At 47.6% G+C, this 23,243-nt stretch overlaps 1 protein-coding gene across 3 annotated transcripts in view; it reads right to left on the bottom strand.

The window, feature by feature from the left end:
• The window catches only part of pkhd1l1.1 (PKHD1 like 1, tandem duplicate 1), a 76,070-nt gene that overhangs the window by 6,000 nt on the left and 46,827 nt on the right, over positions 1-23,243 (bottom strand). For all 3 annotated transcript variants that reach the window (XM_038275481.1, XM_038275483.1, XM_038275482.1), the window contains exons 46-72: positions 21,948-22,077; positions 21,275-21,516; positions 20,974-21,110; positions 19,853-20,882; positions 18,058-18,249; positions 17,813-17,964; positions 17,581-17,740; positions 16,221-16,383; positions 16,058-16,146; positions 15,594-15,718; positions 15,338-15,467; positions 12,112-12,230; positions 11,693-11,822; positions 11,428-11,601; positions 7,478-7,581; positions 6,705-6,831; positions 6,486-6,607; positions 6,314-6,404; positions 6,091-6,239; positions 3,899-4,021; positions 3,700-3,811; positions 1,657-1,773; positions 1,421-1,586; positions 1,107-1,339; positions 829-993; positions 598-755; positions 384-519 (exon numbers count right to left, since the gene is read on the bottom strand). In XM_038275481.1, coding sequence (XP_038131409.1) covers positions 384-519; positions 598-755; positions 829-993; positions 1,107-1,339; positions 1,421-1,586; positions 1,657-1,773; positions 3,700-3,811; positions 3,899-4,021; positions 6,091-6,239; positions 6,314-6,404; positions 6,486-6,607; positions 6,705-6,831; positions 7,478-7,581; positions 11,428-11,601; positions 11,693-11,822; positions 12,112-12,230; positions 15,338-15,467; positions 15,594-15,718; positions 16,058-16,146; positions 16,221-16,383; positions 17,581-17,740; positions 17,813-17,964; positions 18,058-18,249; positions 19,853-20,882; positions 20,974-21,110; positions 21,275-21,516; positions 21,948-22,077 — 4,776 coding nt within the window. The remainder of the gene's footprint in view (positions 1-383; positions 520-597; positions 756-828; positions 994-1,106; positions 1,340-1,420; positions 1,587-1,656; positions 1,774-3,699; positions 3,812-3,898; positions 4,022-6,090; positions 6,240-6,313; positions 6,405-6,485; positions 6,608-6,704; positions 6,832-7,477; positions 7,582-11,427; positions 11,602-11,692; positions 11,823-12,111; positions 12,231-15,337; positions 15,468-15,593; positions 15,719-16,057; positions 16,147-16,220; positions 16,384-17,580; positions 17,741-17,812; positions 17,965-18,057; positions 18,250-19,852; positions 20,883-20,973; positions 21,111-21,274; positions 21,517-21,947; positions 22,078-23,243) is intronic.

Below are 23,243 nucleotides of genomic sequence, written 5' to 3'. Positions count from 1 at the left end.
TTCTGAACCTGGAACAGCCTTGGATTTCCCTTCTGGACTCGGTTGCTGCTCGGCGTCGGCTGGCGCCCGCTCCGCTCACTCTCTAGGAACTCTGGGGGCGTTGCCCGCCACAACTGCGGTCAAACCTCCCTCCTGGATTCTACTATGTTCTCCGTGAACGGACTGAACTTTGAATCAGGTCAGTGGCTATCTTCAAGTCATATTCAGCTCTACATCCAGTCACTGACCTGTATTCTCCTATCCCTGCGGAGATCCACCCCGCAGCAGACGAGCAGCCCTGCGCGCCTGTTTGTTTAATAAACGCTTTAAACTCTCGCACTGCCTGTCTCGCCTTGAATTCTGGGTCCAACATTCTGACATCATTACATTTATTGCATTTTTACCTCTGAATGTCGGCTCTTTCAGGACGTAGTCGGTTCTGTCGTCGTTCCACACAGCGTTGGTCGGAGGAACGAGCCTGTTTTCCACGTAGACGTCCAGCTGCTGAGGGTTGGAGTAGAACACGGAGACCAGGACGCTCTGCAAGAGTCAAACAAGCAGCCATCGGATCGGGAACAAAGACGACCCAAATGACTGAACGCTTAGAGCTGCACAGACCTCAGTGGGGTCGGAGTTCAGCATCATGAGGCGGAGCTTCTGTGGGCTGACGCTGGTGAAGTAGACCTCGAAGGCGTGTCCAGTGGCCATGATGCTGTGGAACAGAGACACTCGCTCCTGGCAGGTGTACCCGGCGCACCAGCCGTGATCCTGAGGCCCTGTGCAGCAAATCCTGGACGTGAAAAAGGTGTTCCACCTCACCTGGCCAGGGAGAAACTGCCAGAACCTTACCGTTAATCAGATCCACAAAGCCATCTCCAAAGACAGCCACAGGAGACAGACGACGGGTCTCTGTGTCCAAGTCCAGACTCTCGATCACGACCATCCTGTAGTTGAGGCCGAAGCACTCGTAGCTCTGCCAGGAGCTCATGTAGGTGCAGTTCTTCCTGATCACACCTGAATGCAGCAGGTAGAAACCTCAGCTTCTGATAGAACCTGAACTATCAGGTCTGACTGAGGCGGAATAAAGGATCCGGAAGCTTGAAGTTCTCGCTTCCCGCCCTCCTTACCTTTGTGAGGAGCGACCTGCTCCACAGGGATCCGGCTGCCGTTCGGGAACGTCAGCATGACTTTGGGGATGCGATAGTCGCCCAATCCCCTCCTGGGATCTCCTCCCCACTCGTACTCGGACTGGGGCACCACGGTTCCGGGAGCTCCCAGGAAGGACCCGTCCAAGTCCCTCAACAGGGTCTTCTTCTTGGCATCACAGTCCATGTCCACGCAGTCGGCTGGATTCGCTTTGCTGTGGAGCAGGAACATTAAATGCTCAATCAGACAGAAAACAAGACGGTTCGGTTCCAGGTTCTGTCCGAGTGGAACTCACCCCACATCCGGCCTGTGAATAAACACCTTGGCGTCCTCGGTGCTGTCCACCATCCTCATGGCTGAAACGTGCACCGGGTGCTGCAGGTCCTCGTTCAGGGGGTTGGTGATGAACATGACGTTCTTCTGCCCAGAGCAGACATCACGGAAGCCAACCAGCGTCGTGCCTGAAGCAGAAGAACCAGGAATGAGTAGAGAGTCATGGAAACAAGCAGAAGAAGAAATCCCAGAACCCACCTGTGACCCTCATGAGGCCTTTGATGGCGTTGTAGTTCATGTTGAGGTGGTGGGGTTTACCGGGCGCCATGTTGTGACCCGACTGGAGGTTCGGCCAGCAGATTCCAGATCGGCCTCCTGAACACAGCAGATGGTAGTAAATCTGGAAGTTCCTATTCCAGGAACATTTGTTTCCAGTCCTGTTTCTTCTCCATCTCTGTTTCTAATTGGCTAATCACTGCTAGGTGATGACTCCTCTGCACCATAGACATGAATATGTTCACACCTCATTAGAAGCAGCGGGCAGCGAGGTCGATGTGCCTACAGGGCGGCCATCTTGGGTCAGACCACAGTTCAGGCTGCTGCTGTCAGAAATCTGTTCTGTTCTGACTCTTGAAGGAGGCGGTCGCATTTTCCTGCTGCTCTGCAACGCCCTGCTCTCCCTGCTGTCCCTGCTTTGCTGTGTCTTGTCCTTTTCTGAGCTCTCCAATCAGCCAAACTCAATCAATGGATCTGGTCAGCTGGTCTCTCAATGCAATTGATCAAATGTTCTCAACTTGAACACAGGTAAAAGGGGTCCTGCTGGGACATACTTCGTGGGATACACCATGGACTCCTGGAAGGCTTGGAGAATGGTGCGTTTTGCAATGCTGTCAGTGGAGGATATCGAAGATGTGTGGATTTTCGGAGTTATGATACTCGGATTTGTCCTGTTTGGATACCTGAGCATACCTGTATCTACAATTACAAAGGATGTCTGCGGCAATTTGGGCATTGATCAGGCTGTCGGCAGTGGTTGATGCACCAACAAGGACCGTGAGCTGAGCCGTATGCTGGGTGCGATTGAACGCAGGCTGGCTGCACTGGTTGAACTCATAGGTGAGATGGGATAATATGCTGGATGTGCACGTTTACTTCAAGGCAGAAAAGCCCAATAAATTTGGAATATTGGATTTCGCCACGTAGAGCCAGAAAGAAAAGATTCAAGGCTGATGGAATATTCCTGTGCAGCCTGCTCTCAAAACAATAAGTGCTATCCTGGATTCGGCCTCCCCCCCCTTATCAAAACCCCCCCTGGATGTTATGGCGGAAGGGCCCAGAAGAACTGCTCCCTCCTTCAAATGTCAGATTGACCTTCATGTGGCTCCAGCCTCCGATATTTTCCTTCTGCTGAAATGTTTGTCTCGTGTTACATGTGCTTTTTTTGTGCTGACGTGTTTTTTTGATATCTAAAACTGTTTCCTGTCAAAGATAAAGTGTAAAATATGCATTTTTTCCCCCTCTCAATCCCCAATGTGGCTCCTATCCTTCCACAGAGATAAAGGCAGCGCTATAGGGAATCGCCTCACGGTGGCGCCCTTGGCCGACGTAAGAACACGCCAAAGGCAGCATTCAGCGGCACCTATTGCCTCACTAAATAGTTCTCCCTGTCAGTACGGATGTGATGAATGATTTGTCCTGAAACGGAAATCTCGATTACAATGTAACTTGTATTTGACAATAAAGAATTGATTGATTTTATTGATGAGAATGAATAGGAGACGCCTTAGATTCCAATAATCTCTTACATGTCACCATCCCTTAAAAGACCAAAACAAATTTTATAATTATCATTCGGTTAGATTTAAACATTTTTATTCAGATTAAAAACTATTTAAAGGTAAAGATGATGATCTTTTATTTCCGGGTGGATCATCTCAATAAGTGGTCCCCCTAATGTCAATCATTCTGGCGATATGTTTATGTAAGGCCGCGTTTATAGGCTGTTGATACCTGACAGCGGCGCCTAAAGCAAAGTAACTCCTCCTACGTCTCGGTCATTCATCTGTACTTTTATATCTGTGTCTTAGTTTTCCAAAGTTGCAACATTTTCTTTCTCCTATGTTTGCACCACCGTTTGAACCTGCTGTGAAATCATTCATTTGCACGGCGTTAGCACCCCTCAGAAACCTCCACACAAAGATTCATCAGTATGACTCTGAACTCTGACCTGTTGATAAAAAAGGGTAAACCAAATACGTTCGGCGGTGATAAAGTCCTTGGAAACAGGAAGCAAAGCATCACCTTGAGGAGGCCTGGGAGCTCGGTGTGAAGATGAGGAGGCGACGTTGAAGTCGTCGGAGCTCAGCGTTTCAGAACAGTTGAAGTATGGGCTGCTGCCAACAATCAGGGAATTCTGGGAAAAGACAAAAGTGGGAATGAATGTAAAAGCATCCAGGCTGAGCAGCTGCAGGCATCACTCAGACATCCTGGACCGGCTCACCTGAACGTCCACAGTTTTATCTGCGTATGCATGTGAGAGAGAAGGAGGACCGTAGATGAGGGGCATGATGCCCATCCCGTTATCTACCAGCGTCACGTTGGAAATGACCACGTCCATGGTGACCTGAGGAGGAGAAGAGGGTCAGTTCATCGGTTCACCAAGCTTTCTTTTTTTAACTTTTTTCTTTAAAAACTGCTAAAAAGGAACAATTAACATGAAGAAATGAGCAAATGAATGAGTCAGGACAAAATAAAGAATCATTGTGGTTTATATAAGTGAGCGTTTCTGATGAGCGAAACGAATGATTCAACGAATTAAATAAAATGTCAAACATCCGGTTTCCCAGGTCGAAACATCAGGATAACTGGCCCTCACTGGTGGCTAACTGGCCCTCACTGGTGGCTAACTGACCCTCACTGGTGGATAACTGGCCCTCACTGGTGGCTAACTGACCCTCACTGGGGGCTAACCGGCCTTCACTGGTGGCTGACTGACCCTCACTGGTGGATAACTGGCCCTCACTGGTGGCTAACTGACCCTCACTGGGGGCTAACCGGCCTTCACTGGTGGCTAACTGACCCTCACTGGTGGCTAACTGACCCTCACTGGTGGCTAACTGGCCCTCACTGGTGGTTAACTGACCCTCACTGGGGGCTAACTGACCCTCACTGGTGGCTAACTGGCCCTCACTGGTGGCTAACTGACCCTCACTGGGGGCTAACTGACCCTCACTGGGGGCTAACTGGCCCTCACTGGTGGCTAACTGACCCTCACTGGTGGCTAACTGGCCCTCACTGGTGGCTAACCTGCCTTCACTGGTGGCTAACTGGCCCTCACTGGTGGATAACTGACCCTCACTGGTGGATAACTGACCCTCACTGGTGGCTAACTGGCCCTCACTGGTGGATAACTGACCCTCACTGGTGGCTAACTGGCCTTCACTGGTGGCTAACTGACCCTCACTGGTGGCTAACCGACCCTCACTGGTGGCTAACTGGCCCTCACTGGTGGATAACTGACCCTCACTGGTGGCTAACTGACCCTCACTGGTGGCTAACTGACCTTCAGTGGTGGCTAACTGACCCTCACTGGTGGCTAACTGACCCTCACTGGTGGCTAACTGGCCCTCACTGGTGGATAACTGACCATCACTGGTGGCTAACTGGCCTTCACTGGTGGCTAACTGACCCTCACTGGTGGCTAACTGACCCTCACTGGTGGCTAACCGGCCTTCACTGGTGGCTAACTGACCCTCACTGGTGGATAACTGACCCTCACTGGTGGCTAACTGACCCTCACTGGTGGATAACTGACCATCACTGGTGGCTAACTGGCCTTCACTGGTGGCTAACTGACCCTCACTGGTGGCTAACTGACCATCACTGGTGGCTAACCGGCCTTCACTGGTGGCTAACTGACCCTCACTGGTGGATAACTGACCCTCACTGGTGGCTAACTGACCCTCACTGGTGGATAACTGACCCTCACTGGTGGCTAACTGGCCCTCACTGGTGGATAACTGACCCTCACTGGTGGCTAACTGGCCTTCACTGGTGGCTAACTGACCCTCACTGGTGGCTAACTGACCCTCACTGGTGGCTAACTGACCCTCACTGCTGGATAACTGACCCTCACTGGTGGCTAACCGGCCCTCACTGGTGGCTAACTGGCCCTCACTGGTGGATAACTGGCCCTCACTGGTGGCTAACCGGCCTTCACTGGTGGCTAACTGACCCTCACTGCTGGATAACTGACCCTCACTGGTGGCTAACCGGCCCTCACTGGTGGCTAACTGGCCCTCACTGCTGGATAACTGACCCTCACTGGTGGCTAACCGGCCCTCACTGGTGGCTAACTGGCCCTCACTGGTGGATAACTGGCCCTCACTGGTGGCTAACTGGCCCTCACTGGTGGATAACTGGCCCTCACTGGTGGATAACTGGCCCTCACTGGTGGATAACTGGCCCTCACTGGTGGCTAACTCCCTCACTGGTGGCTAACTGGCCCTCACTGGTGGCTAACTGGCCCTCACTGGTGGCTAACTGGCCCTCACTGGTGGCTAACTGGCCCTCACTGTTGGCTAACTGACCCTCACTGGTGGCTGAGTCTCTAACAGACTAACTGTAAACAGAACCAAAGACCAAAGAGCAGAATTCCTTTTATCACGATCATAAGGTGGAGTTTTCCTAGACCTGGAAGTAGATGGCGAAATCGAAGGTTTTCCAGATGAAGAATCCTCGGATGAAGCTGCATCCGGGCAGTCCATCCTTGTTGAGGTAAACTCCGTACAGCCCGCCGTGCGCCTCGTTCTGGATCCAGGCCTCGTTAGGTTTCGGGAAACCTGCCGGAGCAGAGGAGACGGTTCGTTCTGCTCCCAGAGGAAAACGTTCCGGTTCAGGATGTCATTTTATTTACCTGGGCAGGGTTCTCCGTCGATGCGGTACGCCACCCTCTCGTAACCCGCCACGATATTATGCTGCAGCACCACGTTGGTCCCCTGGTTCACCTAAGGAAAGCAAACAGGTTGGGAATGCTGGGAATTCTTTGGGAAATCCCAGCAGCGAATGGTTTGTAGGAGAGGAAGAACCTCGATGGCTGCGTTCCAATCGAAGTTGAAGGGTTCCTCTCTGTCTTGATACGACCCAGGCCACAGTGACATCATCACCAGGTTCCTCCTCAGCGTGATCCTGTCGCCCCAGATACGGATGCCTGCAGACACGGAAAAAAACCAGCAACCCTCAGGGAAGTCTGGAGGAGCAGGAGCGTTTACCCGCGCTGTCAGTGAGGGTGTGATCCGCTGGGTTACCTTCTCCCACGGTGTGATGGATGACGTTGTCGTCGACATTCAGGCCTGAGGTCCCAAAGACTCCGATGGCAGGAGAAAAGCCGTCATGGAAGGCACATCCCTGGATGTATGAGTCGTTCCCGGAAACCTTTAAATTATAAACCGAGTCGGATCAGAATCTGCAGCTTTTCAACAGCGGAGCTGCAAGAAAGAAGCAGCCGAAGTCCAAAGCTAGAGATCAGGAACATCTGAGCTTCTTTAAATCAATCTAAAAATGTTTTCAAATGTTTGTACAGCAGACGTGTTCATTCCTATATTTAAATAATATTAAGGAAAACTTCAAAAGGTCACCAAAGATCAATCAGCCTGAAAAATATCTATGCTTCTTTTTCTATGTCTGCTTCTGTCTCCTTGAACCCCAGTGGGCCTCAGCAGATGGCCGCTCACACTGAGCCTGGTTCTGCTGGAGGTTTCTTCCTGTTCAAAGGGAGTTTTTCCTCTCCACTGTCGCTACAAGCATGCTTAGTGTGAGGGATTGCTGAAGAGTCAATGAGTCGATGCAATCAGCTGGTTTTCCTTAGATAGAAAACTTTGAATCAATCTGACTGGATGATCTGGTTGATCTGGATCTATAAAGTGACCTGAGATGACATGATGGGAATTGGAGCTATAGAAATATTTGTTTTCTCTATTCAGAGGCCCCCCCCTGCCTGTCTTTACCTAGGGCCCCACATTTTCTATTTCCACCCCTTGTTTTGGGATGTCTTAATGCGTTAATGTGAGCGCCGCCGTACCTCTCCCAGGTTCAGGAACGCCACGGAGTAGCGGGGGTCGTAAGAGTCGGTCCAGCCTTCCTGGCCGGAGCGGAAGAATTCCACGTTCCGGATCTGAGCTTTTCCTTTAGGAGAAAGAAAACCAGGAGAAGAAGGTCTGAGAGAAGCGCTCCATCAGAACCAGCTACTGGGAAGAAACCAACGTGAGCGCTGCGGATTGGGAAAGCTGTGGGTTTGGTGACTGCTTTCTCCCACGCCACCTGCCAGCGTGCCTCTGGGCAAGGCACTTTGAAAGTAACCATCAGATCAGCGTATGGAGGAGGAATGTGGCTCTAAAGTAAATGGACCAGAAAAGATCTGGAGAGGTCAGAACATTTATGATCTATTTTACTCGTATTGTTAATGTGTTTGTAAAACGTTATTGAATCAAACTGATCTCTCGTAAAAAAAAATAGATTGTGGATATCAGTAAGATTATATGAATAAATAAAGATGAAATAATCTAAAATCTATGGCGTCAGGATTATGCCAAAATTCCACACATGCAATAAATCCTCTGAGCAGCTTTATGTCACACAGACGCTCATTAACTCTTCCTCAAACGCGTGTTTAACATAGATAAAACATGGAGGTCGTTCCTTCTCTCCTCGGTGTGGTTTGATTTCCCAGCCTGCTTCCTCCTCCTGTGCACCGGTTTCTGCTTTCTCATGTCAACTTTTGCTCCTTTGAAGAAGTTACCCATCGGAAAAAGCAACCCGCCTGTGATTGGCTACTTTTTAGGAAATTTGGCATCTTGAGATGTGATGTGTTGCCTAGGTACGGTGGCTGAGAAGTGCAAAACACATTTAGAATTCAAAAACACATTAACAAATAAAAAACAAAATAACATTTGAAGAAACAAAATTATATTTTATGAAACAAATGTATTTTTGAAAAAAAAGTTACAATTTTTAAAAACAAATTTACATTTTAGGAAACAAATTCACAATTTTAAATAAGTTAGATTTTAGGTGAGAGAAAGTTTAATTTTAGAGAAAATAAAATACATTATAGTGAAACAAATATACATCTAAAAAAAAATTGACCGTTCTGAAACACTTGTACAAGTGCAAAGACAAAACTGCAAGCGGCAAAACACAGTTACATAGCCAAAAACAAATGAACAAAAGACGGCTACACGGAAAGGGAATGTCCCAGTGGCCGGATGTGACGTCACCATTACCCTGACTTGTAGTACAAACAGCTCAATCTGTAGTCCTCCTGCTTAAAATTCCGAATTTGTTTCCTAAAATGTAAATTTGTTTGCTAAAATTTTAACTTTTTTTTCAAAAATACATTTGTTTTATAAAATATAATTTTGTTTCTTCAAATGTTATTTTGTTTTTTATTTGTTAATGTGTTTTTTAATTTTAAATGTGTTTTGCACTTCTCAGCCACCGTACCTAGGTAACCAGCGTAAACAATCTCCCCGTTTCAAGCTAAAATTTGAGCTGCCAAAAACTATCGGACTATTTCACCTGAACTTTTTTTTTTTAGGTGTCCTATAACCCTGATTAACGGACGACCTACAGCCAATCAGAATCCACTATTCATCCAGACCATTTCATATCTATGCAGGGATTAAAGAAAAAAAAAATCCTGAGCCTGAACTTTTTCGACACAGGCAAGAAACTCATATATATATATATATATATATATATATATATATATATATATATATACACTCACTGGCCACTTTATTAGGTACCCCATGCTAGTAACGGGTTGGACCCCCTTTTGCCTTCAGAACTGCCTCAATTCTTCATGGCATAGATTCAACAAGGTGCTGGAAGCATTCCTCAGGGAGTTTGGTCCATATTGACATGATGGCATCACACAGTTGCCGCAGATTTGTCGGCTGCACATCCATGATGCGAATCTCTCGTTCCACCACATCCCAAAGATGCTCTATTGGATTGAGATCTGGTGACTGTGGAGGCCATTTGAGTACAGTGAACTCATTGTCATGTTCAAGAAACCAGTCTGAGATGATTCCAGCTTTATGACATGGCGCATTATCCTGCTGAAAGTAGCCATCAGAAGTTGGGTACATTGTGGTCATAAAGGGATGGACATGGTCAGCAACAATACTCAGGTAGGCTGTGGCGTTGCAACGATGCTCAATTGGTACCAAGGGGCCCAAAGAGTGCCAAGAAAATATTCCCCACACCATGACACCACCACCACCAGCCTGAACCGTTGATACAAGGCAGGATGGATCCATGCTTTCATGTTGTAGACGCCAAATTCTGACCCTACATCCAAATGTCGCAGCAGAAATCGAGACTCATCAGACCAGGCAACGTTTTTCCAATCTTCTATTGTCCAATTTCGATGAGCTTGTGCAAATTGTAGCCTCAGTTTCCTGTTCTTAGCTGAAAGGAGTGGCACCCGGTGTGGTCTTCTGCTGCTGTAGCCCATCTGCCTCAAAGTTCCACGTACTGTGCGTTCAGAGATGCTCTTCTGCCCACCTTGGTTGTAACGGGTGGTTATTTGAGTCACTGTTGCCCTTCTATCAGCTCCAACCAGTCTGGCCATTCTCCTCTGACCTCTGGCATCAACAAGGCATTTCCGCCCACAGAACTGCCGCTCACTGGATGCTTTTTCTTTTTCGGACCATTCTCTGTAAACCCTAGAGATGGTTGTGCGTGAAAATCCCAGTAGATCAGCAGTTTCTGAAATACTCAGACCAGCCCTTCTGGCACCAACAATCATGCCACGTTCAAAGTCACTCAAATCACCTTTCTTCCCCATACTGATGCTCGCTTTGAACTGCAGGAGATTGTCTTGACCATGTCTACATGCCTAAATGCACTGAGTTGCCGCCATGTGATTGGCTGCTTAGAAATTAAGTGTTAACGAGCAGTTGGACACTTTATTAGGTACACCTGTACTGTGCGTTCAGAGCATCTCTGAACGCACAGTACGTGGAACTTTGAGGCAGATGGGCTACAGCAGCAGAAGACCACACCGGGTGCCACTCCTTTCAGCTAAGAACAGGAAACTGAGGCTACAATTTGCACAAGCTCATCGAAATTGGACAATAGAAGATTGGAAAAACGTTGCCTGGTCTGATGAGTCTCGATTTCTGCTGCGACATTCGGATGGTAGGGTCAGAATTTGGCGTCTACAACATGAAAGCATGGATCCATCCTGCCTTGTATCAACGGTTCAGGCTGGTGGTGGTGGTGTCATGGTGTGGGGAATATTTTCTTGGCACTCTTTGGGCCCCTTGGTACCAATTGAGCATCGTTGCAACGCCACAGCCTACCTGAGTATTGTTGCTGACCATGTCCATCCCTTTATGACCACAATGTACCCAACTTCTGATGGCTACTTTCAGCAGGATAATGCGCCATGTCATAAAGCTGGAATCATCTCAGACTGGTTTCTTGAACATGACAATGAGTTCACTGTACTCAAATGGCCTCCACAGTCACCAGATCTCAATCCAATAGAGCATCTTTGGGATGTGGTGGAACGGGAGATTCGCATCATGGATGTGCAGCCGACAAATCTGCGGCAACTGTGTGATGCCACCATGTCAATATGGACCAAACTCCCTGAGGAATGCTTCCAGCACCTTGTTGAATCTATGCCACCAAGAATTGAGGCAGTTCTGAAGGCAAAAGGGGGTCCAACCCGTTACTAGCATGGGATACCTAATAAAGTGGCCGGTGAGTGTATATATAGCACCAACCTGTTAAGGTTTAAAGCGTAAAGTTGGTCATGCAGAGACACCTAGTGGAACAAACACCAAACTGCAACATGTAGAAAATCTAAAAGCCAATCGGCTGCTCTAATCATAGGCTGTTCATCGTTTCAGCATAAAAAAAAAGACATTCAGGGGAAAATGTCAATAAACTGGAAAACATAAAGCTTTAAGGAGCTTTTTGGACAATCCTGAAATGCAAAAGAAGAGATCCTGGTACCTTTATAGCTGATTCCCTGACTGGAGAAGGTTCCGACCAACAGCCGGGCCCCGAAGGACTCCGCCATCATGGCCGGATACTCCTCACCGATGATCCGGATGTTCCTGCTCAGGAGACCAACGTCTGCAGCCAGCGTGTAGGAGAAGGATGTTCCTGACACGGAGTGGGTTCCACCTGCAGGAACCGCAGAAACAGGCCGTTAGAAGGTGAGCCGGGTGGAACCGATGCTTCCTGGATGCTGCTCTGTCCCTGGAGGTGGACGTACCGACGTGAGTGTGGCTCAGAGGCTGGCTCAGGGTCAGGATGAGGCCGTCGGCCGACACGGCGGAGATCCGGTGTTTTTCTGTCTCTGAGGCGCTGTAGCTGGAGGTGGAGACGGCCACCTGATCTCCCACCTGCACAACCGTCACAGACATGACAGCGAATAGGTGAGGAGCAGCGACCGGACAGTACCGAACCACTGAGCGCCGATCGAGCTGCTGTGGATTCCCTACTGGAAAAGCATCAGACCTAAAACAAACTCTCTGGGTCTGCCTAAAGGAGACAGAACATCTACGCTACGTCTCTACATGTCCTCTAGCTGTGGTCCTGAAAGGAACTGGATCAGAACCGTGATCACTTTCTAAGCTTTCTGTGGACTAAACAAAATCCTCCACTTAAGCTGTCATCAAACCTTCCACAGACCTTCCAGTCCACGGCCTGCGTCAGAACCAGCGTCATGGACCCAGCGGCGGCGGTGGCGGCGAGCTTGGTGTGGTAAACGTTGGGAGGCTGTCCGTACAGGTCCAGAGTTCCAAACACGCCTGCAGAACAACCACAGAACCAGGATGAGGCTCAGGATGAAACATCTGAACCAAACCGACACCAGAAGAGCTTCCTGGACCCTTCCTGAAGAACCAGACCCTGATGGTTCTGAACGAATCAGGTCCACATCCAAACTGAAACTGCTTTTAAACTACAGATTCTGCTATAAGTAGCAAGGAAAATGAAAACTCTGTCTTGGCTTAAGCCTTTTCCCCCCAAAAACCTTCACCAATGGCAAGAAAGGTTGAAGAATGTGTTTAAAATGGAGAAGATAAAGCAAAATGTGAAAATGGACGTATTCTTGGGGGGGTGGGGCCCCCGGCTACCGCCTGCTTTGGATGGTCGCACGGATAAAGAACGCCATAGCCTAAAGAAAAGGGTTCAGCCCCCATTATATGCATCTCTCCCCTTTTATGGAAGCCATTAGACAGGTACACCCCCCCTATCCCCCCCCCCCCCCATTTTATTTTTAATTTTTTCTCTTCTTGGGTTTGATATTATTTGCAGTTGCATATATTAGTATACATATGTATACATGTTGGATACAGCGGCGGTTCTACACCAAATGTTCCAGGGGGCCAGGAGGGGGCCAGGAGGAGGCCAGGAGGGGGCCAGGATGGGGGCCAGGAGGGGGCCAGGATAGGGCCAGGACGGGGCAAGGAGGGGGCCAGGATGGGGCTACAAGGGGGCCAGGAGGGGGCCAGGACGGGGCCAGGAGGGGGCCAGGAGGGGGCCAGGATAGGGCCAGGACGGGGCAAGGAGGGGGCCAGGAGGGGGCCAGGACGGGGCCAGGAGGGGGCCAGGATGGGGGCCAGGATGGGGCCAGGATAGGGCCAGGACGGGGCAAGGAGGGGGCCAGGAGGGGGCCAGGACGGGGCCAGGAGGGGGCCAGGAGGGGGCCAGGATGGGGCTAGAAGGGGGCCAGGATGGGGCCAGGAGGGGGCCAGGACGGGGCCAGGACGGGGCAAGGAGGGGGCCAGGACGGGGCAAGGAGGGGGCCAGGAGGGGGCCAGGATGGGGCTAGAAGGGGGCCAGGATGGGGCCAGGAGGGGGCCAGGATAGGGCCAGGACGGGGCAAGGAGGGGGCCAAGATGGGGCAAGGAGGGGGCCAGGATAGGGCCAGGAGGGGGCCAGGATAGGGCCAGGAGGGGGCCAGGATGGGGCTAGAAGGGGGCCAGGATGGGGCCAGGAGGGGGCCAGGACGGGGCCAGGAGGGGGCCAGGATGGGGGCCAGGAGGGGGCCAGGATAGGGCCAGGACGGGGCAAGGAGGGGGCCAAGATGGGGCAAGGAGGGGGCCAGGAGGGGGCCAGGATGGGGCTAGAAGGGGGCCAGGAAGGGGCCAGCGTGTTTTCATAGGCGAACAGAAAGGCATGAAATAAAAAACAGGGAAAGGGATTCAAATATATAAAGATCTATAGTAGATCACCCTTTATCACTGCCTGTGGAACTGCCCTAAATTTAAGGAAAAGGTAACAGAATGAGTCTGTGACATCAGCTCCACTCGTCTTTCCTATGTTTTTCATTCATGGACTTTTAACAACAGACTTAAGATTGTCGAATGCTGAGAAAAAGATGGAATATTTGCTCATTTCAGGCTAAATCCTGTGTTGCTATCCATTGGAAAGCTTTGGAAGCACCGTCGTTTGGTCCAAGACTCTAACACTCTGGCCACGGAAAAATTGACTTATGCTTAAAAGTGGAAGCTACAAAGTTCCTCCAAAATATTGGAACAATTAACAGACTTCTTAGAAAGCCAGCAAGATGTACAAGGTTCATAGGCTATATTTCTACTTTCTGATTTTGTATTTTAGATATTCTAAGTGTTTTTTTCCCCTTTCTTTTTTCCAATGTTGTTTGTTTCTATGTTGCTAAATGTGTATTTTTGATCTATGTTGTTGTTAAAGTTGGAAAATGTAATAAATGAGATTCTAAATATATTTCGACAGCTGCGTGAAGAGAAATTTCTATTCAATTAGGTTTAAATTAAAATGTATTATTAGGTCAATATAAGTTCAGAATTAAGGAATTTTACATATTTTTTTCTTTATTTAAAGCTACAGTGTGTAATAATTACAGGGATATACAGTCAGAAACGTAATATATTATACATAACTATGTTATTTATCATCATCTACGAGCTCAGCCTCTTAACCTTAATATTTGCGTTGCCTTAGAATTGGTTATTTATAATTACATAGGAGCGGGTCTCGCAGCCATGGAGGCAGACATCTTTGCGCTACGGCAGCGCAGAGCCAACAAACTAGCGATTGCGAGATCGCCAAAACGTCACAACGATGTAGAAAAAATAACGGGTATATTTATTATCTTAAGTCTACATGAAATCTATACCCTACACAGACTAGTGAAATACTATCTGTAAAATTATCTATGTAAACAAACCTCATCACTTGAGAAGGTAGGTGATGCGGACGTCGTGGAAGACATTTTGTCCCGTAACGCTCGCCGTACTGTTGGGGGGGAGAAGCGGTTGGGGGGAGATGTTTATGTTGCTGCAGTCTGCAGTCTGACCGCTAGATGTCGCTAAAAGTTACACACTGTAGCTTTAAGTTAAAATGACCATTTTCTATAAAATCTGAATTAGAACTCAAGAAAAACTGATAAATTTAGCCATTAAAAATTAGAGTTTTTTTATTTATTTATTTTTTTAGAAAAGTATTTAGCAGATGAAAACTGGGATCCTGTCTCAATGCCACTGAATTTATCACCTTATTGTTTTTAAATAATTAGTAAAACAGAATTTATAAAGAAAAAAAATGACATAGTTCCAAAGGACTCATCAGTGACGATGCCTGTTCCAGCGCAGATCATCATTAGAACATCTTTGAGTATCATGTCTTCAGTAAAGGGGCCATAACAGGGGCCAAGATGTAATCTACAGGGGCACTGGCCCCCCCTTGGCCCCTGTCTAGAACCGCCCATGGTTGGAATTTTCAAAAAAAAAAAAAAAACTGGTTTTAACCTTCTATTATAATTCTTCCCTTTTCTCATAAAGCGAACCAGAACCGTGTTCAGTCCAAATCCAGAGAAGAACCTCCAGAGTTCTAGGTTAAGATCTGAATGTTTTGATCCTGAAGGGTTTCTCACCCAGAACCTTGGATCCCTGGTTGGGTCCGTTGGGCAGCACCCAGTCCGGAGTGTTGTGGTTCCCTCTGAGTCGGATCTGCAGCTCTCCTTGGAACGGCTCGTGTTCCCATCCGGCGAGCAGCCTGCCGGCCTGCAGACATTCCCACACATTCCCTCAGACATCCCATCATTCCCAGCAGCCAGAACCTCCATGTTCTCTAAAGTTCAGAGGTCAGGAGGAGGATTTAAACACGATGGACCGGATCCATTTGCTCACCTGGACCAAGATGTAAACAGCATCTATCACTACGGTTCTGTTCAAGGTGTCGGGAACCTCCAGGACCCCGATGATGGTTAGCTTGTTGAGGGACGGAGTGTCGGCGTCCAGAACAATCCACTTCCCTGAGGAACAATCAACAGAGCCTTGCTTTGATCAAAACATTTACTTAAAAAGTCTGTCTACTTTTAAGGCTAGGCTTAAAACTTTCCTTTTTGATAAAGCTTCTAGTTAGAGTGGCTCAGGTTATCCTGATCTATCTCTATAGTTCTGCTGCTATAGGCTTAGACTGCTGGAGGACATAGGGACCCCTTTTTCATCATTCTGCTTCATTCTATCTCTATTCTCCCACTCTGTAGAATCTGTTAGTTCAATCTCTAACGTTCTGCTCTCTTTTTAGAAAATAACTTTTTATCTGTTTATAAATGTTAGTTTAAGATGGACCAGACCAGACTGAGGCTCACCTGTGGGGATGACCACGTTAGCTCCATCCGCTGGCACAGTGAAGTTGTTCTCAGCAGAGCTTTTCCAGAACGATGCATCAGACCACAGACTGAGGAAAGCAAAGCAGAACCAGTTCAGTCAGATTCTGGTTAGCGGGTTTAGATCAGGTGCAGCTGGACCTACATGAAGTCGTTGGGTCGGCGGTCCGGTATGGGGGCGAGGGTTGGTGGAGCCGGGGGGATGCATTTATGGAAGAAGCAGCGGTGGACAGCTAAGTTGGTCACGACGTCCCGCATGGAGCGGTCCACGCTGTCACGGCGCCTGCGATGGCCCGCCTTCCCAGACACTGCAGAAACAGAACATCTCAGTGATAACAGCCAGCGGTTCTGGACGGTGGTTCAGCCTCAGGCTTGGTCCGGTTATCAGAACAAGAACAACAGAAACGGTTCAAAAAACAGATTTCTGGAACATTTAAACGATTTAAACTATTGGGTTTAATTTTGATCAGTAAAGGATGTTTCTGTTTGGCTCTTTATTAGATACCTGGATGTCTTGGAGTGTTGGGAAATAAATGAGCCCCGGTGTGATTTAAAGGACAGAGCAGGTTTGATGTTGCATGACACGCTTTATAATTCAAGGTTTTTTCCATAAAGGGGAATATTTCTGTTATTTTCCTATTATTGTAGCCAGAAGAATCAAACTGGAAAGTTTCAGGCCTTAATTTTGCTTAATAAAATCTGAATCAAACACCCTGTCTACTTTTAAGGCTAGGCTTAAAACTTTCCTTTTTGATAAAGCTTCTAGTTAGATTGGCTCAGGTTATCCTGATCTATCTCTATAGTTCTGCTGCTATAGGCTTAGACTGCTGGAGGACATAGGGACCCCTTTTTAATCATTCTGCTTCATTCTATCTCTATTCTCCCACTCTGCAGAATCTGTATCTATGCTTCTTTTTCTATGTCTGCTTCTGTCTCCTTGAACCCCAGTGGGCCTCAGCAGATGGCCGCTCACACTGAGCCTGGTTCTGCTGGAGGTTTCTTCCTGTTCAAAGGGAGTTTTTCCTCTCCACTGTCGCTACAAGCATGCTTAGTGTGAGGGATTGCTGAAGAGTCAATGAGTCGATGCAATCAGCTGGTTTTCCTTAGATAGAAAACTTTGAATCAATCTGACTGGATGATCTGGTTGAATTGGAAAGTGACCTGAGATGACATGATGTGAATTGGAGCTATAGAAATAAACTGAATATAATTGAATTAAATGATTGACAGGTTTTAATGCTCTATAACCACTAGGGGGCAGAAATGCAGCAAGTTTTGCACATAGTTCTGAATCGTTTAAATATAACAGCTTACATCACGTTCTCTATATGACATCAGCAGGAAGAGGTGCTGATGATCCCACCTCTAAAGAGTTATCAGCCAATCAGAATCATTTTAGATAACCTGTCCGGACTTTTAATCTGAAAACAATCCAGGCTATGTGGTCTTTAAAGATAAGCTAAAGCTGAAGGTAAAACCTTCTGAGCTCAAACAGTGAGTCTAACCGAGGTAGAAGAGGTCATTGGTGGTCTTGTTGAAGAACCAGTCTCCGTTGTTGTTGTCGCTGAAGCTCAGCGGCGTCGACGAGCCGTTCCTGTCATCGATGATGCGGAAGCTGTCAGGACTCTGGGTGAAGTTGTGCCTGATGATGACGAACTGATCCGACTGCAAGGTGAGGGGAAATCAAACCGTCAGAAGGAGCGGGTCGGACCGTCTGAGCCTCCCATCGATTCTCACCTTGAAGCCGTAGAACTTGGCATCGTAGGTGATGTTGGTGATCTGGCCGGCGTTGTTGAAGAACCAGTTGTACGTCTGTCCAGACGGCAGCAGGGCCATCCAGCCAAACTTATGGGTCATCCTCTTTTTCAGGAAGGGAACCACACTGGTGCCTGAAATAAACCAGCGCATGGTGTTGATCTGCTGCAGTTACTGCTCAGCACCAGCAGATGGCGGTAAAGGCTTATAAAGGCAGGTCATGGTACCATGAGAGTTGGTCAGGATGACATCTTTGGCCTTCAGAGAGGTCGGAGTGGGGTTGTTGAAAGCCAGACGATGGAAGCTGACGGTGTGATCGCAGACCGCTCCTGGAAAACCGACGCTCCACTCGGCACTCAGTGAACAGTGGGCCGGGTCCAGCAAGCTGCTCATCGGCACCACTTTATGGTTCATATTACCTGCAAAAAAACATGGAGCTTTAAACATCCACTGCTGTTCTAGATAATCACCAACTCTGTGGTGGGACACCTGGAGAACATTTGCTTCATTCTAAGACTCTTTAATCTTCCAACGTGGTTTTGATCAATATTTCTCCAGGTTTTCTTTTCCCTCTAACAAACAAGGAGGGTTTTTTTCAGCCCTTCTAGATTAATAGATATGGAGTCAGAAAGGGGTCAAAATCTTGTCAGGATTCCTGTCTGTGTGTTTTTATGTTTCTGTATTTGTCTCCCTTCCTCCACCAGGAGGCGCCTGGTTCTGGTCCGCCTCCACACACACCTGCAGAGGGTTACCTCGTTAACGGAGTGTTCTTAAGCTGCTGACTGCCACTACCTCGACGCCAGTGTTTGCTAGTTTTGGGTACTCTAGCCAAGCTGAGTTTTGCTGAGTCAAACTGAGTTTTTGTCAACCTGAGTCTTAACCTTGTTATTTTGTCTTTGCCTCTTGGCAGGAAGTCATCCTGCAAAGTGGATTTGTCGGACCTTCTCTCCCTGGAAGGATCATCTGAGCTTCAAACTGAGCTGAGGATTCAAACTGGAGGTTTGGATCCACTTCCCTCCAAGAGATCGTTTGAGCTTCACACTGAGCAAGGGATTCATCTGCACCACAGTCAGTTCAAGTACCGCAGGAAATCTAAGTGGCAGTCAGTTTCTCTGTTCACCTACAAACAATCGCATTCTGGGTAAACCCTGTCCGCCCTCCATCGTAAGAGACAAACACTGGAACACGCCCACACCGACTGGAGTCAAAGAGTCAACTACTTTTCTGGAAACCTGAGTCAGCAATCTATTTCTCCTCTTCAAGTTCGGGAATCAAATTTCCCACCGAGCCTGAACTAACCGCAGCGTCTTCCCCTCACCTTTCAGGTCCGGTTGAGCAGTGTTCAGAGCAACACTGGATTCTTCACAATCTCCTAAATAAACCTGTTAAACTTTTTCCTTGATCTCTCTGTGTTGGTTTACTGCTTTTGGGTCAGACAACAGTTAAAATCATGACAAATCTTTGTAAACCTATAAATCCTATTTAAAACAAAAAGTTTTACCTTATGATCTGAGAAACTAAAAGAGCAAACAGAAAATAATAAGAATATAATTTAAATCTTAAATCATAAAATCGAAAACTGCAATAAAGAAGAAATAAAAAAAGAGAAAAAGTGTAATTAAAATATTAAATTGAATTTAGATTCATATCTTATTATTTTATGTTTGCTTTTTTTAGTTTTTCACATTATAAGGAAAAATATGGTATTAAACATCAACTTCTATTTTTTTCTGTTTGAATTTTTTCAGTTTCAAGTAAGATTTATAAGTTAACAAACATTTTGACCCCTTTCTGACTCCATAAATGGACAATTATTGAAGAACTATAGCCCAACTAAACTAGAATCTAACCTCTTAGCTTCAGACTTATAAAGCTGTTGCATAATTTTTATTTATTCTCTCCAACATTTTAGGACCTCCAACCACTGCTGAAGACCATTTCAAGGAGGAAGGTGCAGCTGCTTTGGAGGAGAACCGGAGGAAATGATGGTTGGTTCTGGAGTTCTGGGTCTGAGGTGTTTACCTGTGAGGGAGCCGTCAGCATCCACCAGCTGGACTTCGTGCTCCCACCTGAATCCGGCCTTGTTGGGGGAGCTCCAGTACCGGATGCCGCTGAACCTGACGGCCCAGCCGCCGCAGCGATCTGTACACGTCCCCACGATGGACGTCACTCCGATGGCCGAGCAGTTGCTGCGGTCAAAGTTGATGAATCGAGTGTTGAGGACACTCAAGCCATCGTCGAAAGGCGTGATGACGCCCCGGTGCGTGCAGTACTCAGGCCCCAGTCCCAGCTCGTCCACGTGGGCCACGATGGTGCTGTTGGACACGGTGGCCCCCCCATCCTCCCCGAAGCCGCTCACGGCCCAGCGGTAGATGCGCTTGGCTTCAATGCCGGCCTTCTCGTTGTTGACCATGACGAAGCGGTTGAACTGCACTGCGCCCACGTTGACCCACTCGGCGCCTTTCTCACAGTTCCAGGTGGTGAGGGAGTGGAAGACGGCGGGCTCTGGAGTCCTGGAAGTGCAGCCTCCGTCCTTCATGGGGTAGAATTCTTGGAAGATCCAGAGTCCGAACCACCCCTGGGAGTGCACCGTGTTGTTGGAGAACTCGCCCAGAGGAACCCTCTTCTGGCAGATGTTTGGGTCGTAGGACGGGCCGTCGGGGTGGTCGTGCATGCGGTACCAGAACCCAAAGTGGGTCCCTCCTGCTGCGGCGTTGTGTCGGATGATGTTGTTGGGATTGGTGACCCAGTAGGCAGCAGGGGTGACGTCATCATTCAGGAGGCTGGTGCTCTGCTTGACGAACACAGCCAGGTTGTACTGCAGGATGTTCTCCGTCTCGATGCCGTCCTCGATGAAGAACGCTCCGCCCATGATGTCGTAGATGACGTTGTGCTCCACCAGCAGCCGGTGGGTGTCGTGGATGGTTACGGCCCTGTTGAAGGTCTGATGGATGGCGCAGCCTCGGACGTACGACTTGTAGTTGATGTCTCCCATCAGATGCCAGTGGATGGGATACCGGCCGAGCCTGAAGGCCTGACCGGCGTGGAAGATCTGACCGAGTACAGAGGAGTCGATGCTCAACAACATAAACAAGCGTTTATAGTATGTGCCAGAAAATCAGGAAAGCTTTCAGGCATCTTACCTCCACGTATTCCAGTCTTCCCATGGCGAGGTTCTCCCCCGGCCTGGGAGCGTGGAACATGATGCAACCACCAAACTGATCGCTGCCCATTTCCTCTCCGAAGCGGCCTTGGAAACACGTCTGAGTGGCAAATTCACCTGCGCCAGCCAGAAAGGATGAGAGTGACTCAGAAAGCACAGCAAGATGGCAGACTCCAGAAAACAACTCCGGATGAAACCAGGAAACAACCACAGAATCTAAAAAAACAGTTTTTAGGTTCTGTAGTTCTGTTGAGTTCTGCTTCATCCAGCCGGTCCCTCACCTGTGTCGAAGCCGTCAGGACAGGCTACGATCTCGTCACTCCACTCTAGGTTCTGGGAGCCTCGGACCACGATGTTCCTGGTGAGGAGACCCACTTCGGCTCTGCCCTCAAACATGGTGCCGTCGGGCAGCGTGACCGATACTCCCAGGTGGGTGAATGTCAGCGGCTCGGTCAGTGTGAGAGTTTTTCCGTTGGCTGACACCGAGGCGATCGTTCTGACTTCGTTCTCTCTCTGACTGTGCCTGAAAACACAAAAATTCAAAGGAGCTCAACTCAAAAAGCAGCTCATCTGTCAGGCGTTTCACCTAAAAACAGACGTGGAGAACCAAAAGCTCTGCAACATTTCTATCTGTTTAAGGAAGACTTTGACTAGGCCATTATAGCAGGGTGACCTTTTTTAGCCGTTCTGTTTGAGTTCAAAGTTCTGTGGATGACCAGCTTTCGACTGTTTGACAGACGGACACATTTGAATCTAGGGCAGGGTTTCTTAACCCGGGTCCTCAGGGACAAGAAGAGAGGGACAAAACCTAGAACAGATAATGGATGTCTATTCTATTAACATTTCTCTATCTGTAGAATGGGTCTGTTCTATGTGTTGTCTTCTCTATTCAGAGGGGCCCCTGCCTGTCTTTGCCTAGGGCCCCAAATTTCCTAAATCCACCCCTCCCTGTACCTGTGGCCGGTGGAGGCGATCACGATCTCATCTCCAGGTTTCCATGTCACTGCCTTCATCAGAGTCAGCGTGATGGCGCCACTTGTAGCGGTCTGGGCTAAATGTGTCCATGGGACGGGAACAGGAACACCTGGAGAAATAGGACGTCAACAATGAGTCATTTTTAAAAGATGAGTTCCTCATAATGTGGATGCTAGAGGGTTGGAGACTCTGATTACTGGTCTGTGTAACAGGAGCTGGAAGAACAAGACACGCTCTGAGTTTCTGGGACATTTAGGTCACGTCGGTATCAGCTGTCTGTCGCCTGAAGACTGATCCCCCTGAGGGGGCGGAGCCGTCTCCGCCAAACATGGTTTACATTTAAGTCATTCATTTCCACATTTTAACCTTTTTTAAAAGAGCTCAGAACTGGAACCTGGTTCTGCTCTCAACCTGACCCGTCATCAGACATGGACCTGGATCCGTCCAGATGAGATGGACGATGATGATAAAGCTTCTAGTTAGAGTGGCTCAGGTTATCCTGAGCTATCTCTATAGTTCTGCTGCTATAGGCTTAGACTGCTGGAGGACATAGGGACCCCTTTTTCATCATTCTGCTTCATTCTTTTATTTTATCTTCATGATAGAAGATATATAATTTGGAATTTGTAGGAGAGTTATGGTCAGTTGGCCTTTTGAAAGTTGTTATGCTGCTTAACCAGTATTTTGGCCAATGTGACAAAGATTGGTTGGTTTAACCAAAACATTGCTTTAAACACATAACTGCCAACCCAATTAAAACCAAAGACTTTGTAAAAACTATAATGTTTGAATAAAAATGACTAACACCTTTCGTTTTGCTTTCACTGTCTGCTTGAGCTTATTTCACTAAAATTTGTTCTTAACGTAATTTCTTTTTGTTTACACCTGCTAAAACAAAATGACAAAACAAAATCTGTCCAAGTCTAAAACTAAAATAACAGAAAAACAGTTTAACTTAAAATATATATATAAATATAACTCTCTTCTAAGACATTTTCAGAAGAAAAAAAAACTTACAAAGGATTTTATTATACACACACCAATAATTAACAATTTCAATGGAACTTAAAATGGGAAAAAAGAAAAAGATTTATTGCAAAACATCCCAGATTATACCACTAACTGTAGTTCTGTACTCCACCAGTAGATGGAGACATCTTCATGAACTGTGGGGATCGTTGAAGCAAATATATGTGTATATATATATATATATATATATATATATATATATATATATATATATATATATATATGTGGAAGTGTGTAAATATTGCC

This window comes from Cyprinodon tularosa, unplaced genomic scaffold (genome assembly GCF_016077235.1).
Source record: "Cyprinodon tularosa strain WSP-4 unplaced genomic scaffold, ASM1607723v1 ctg960, whole genome shotgun sequence".
NCBI lineage: Eukaryota > Metazoa > Chordata > Actinopteri > Cyprinodontiformes > Cyprinodontidae > Cyprinodon > Cyprinodon tularosa.
Note: the sequence above shows the minus strand (reverse complement) of the source record. Positions and strands in the feature narration are given on the sequence as shown.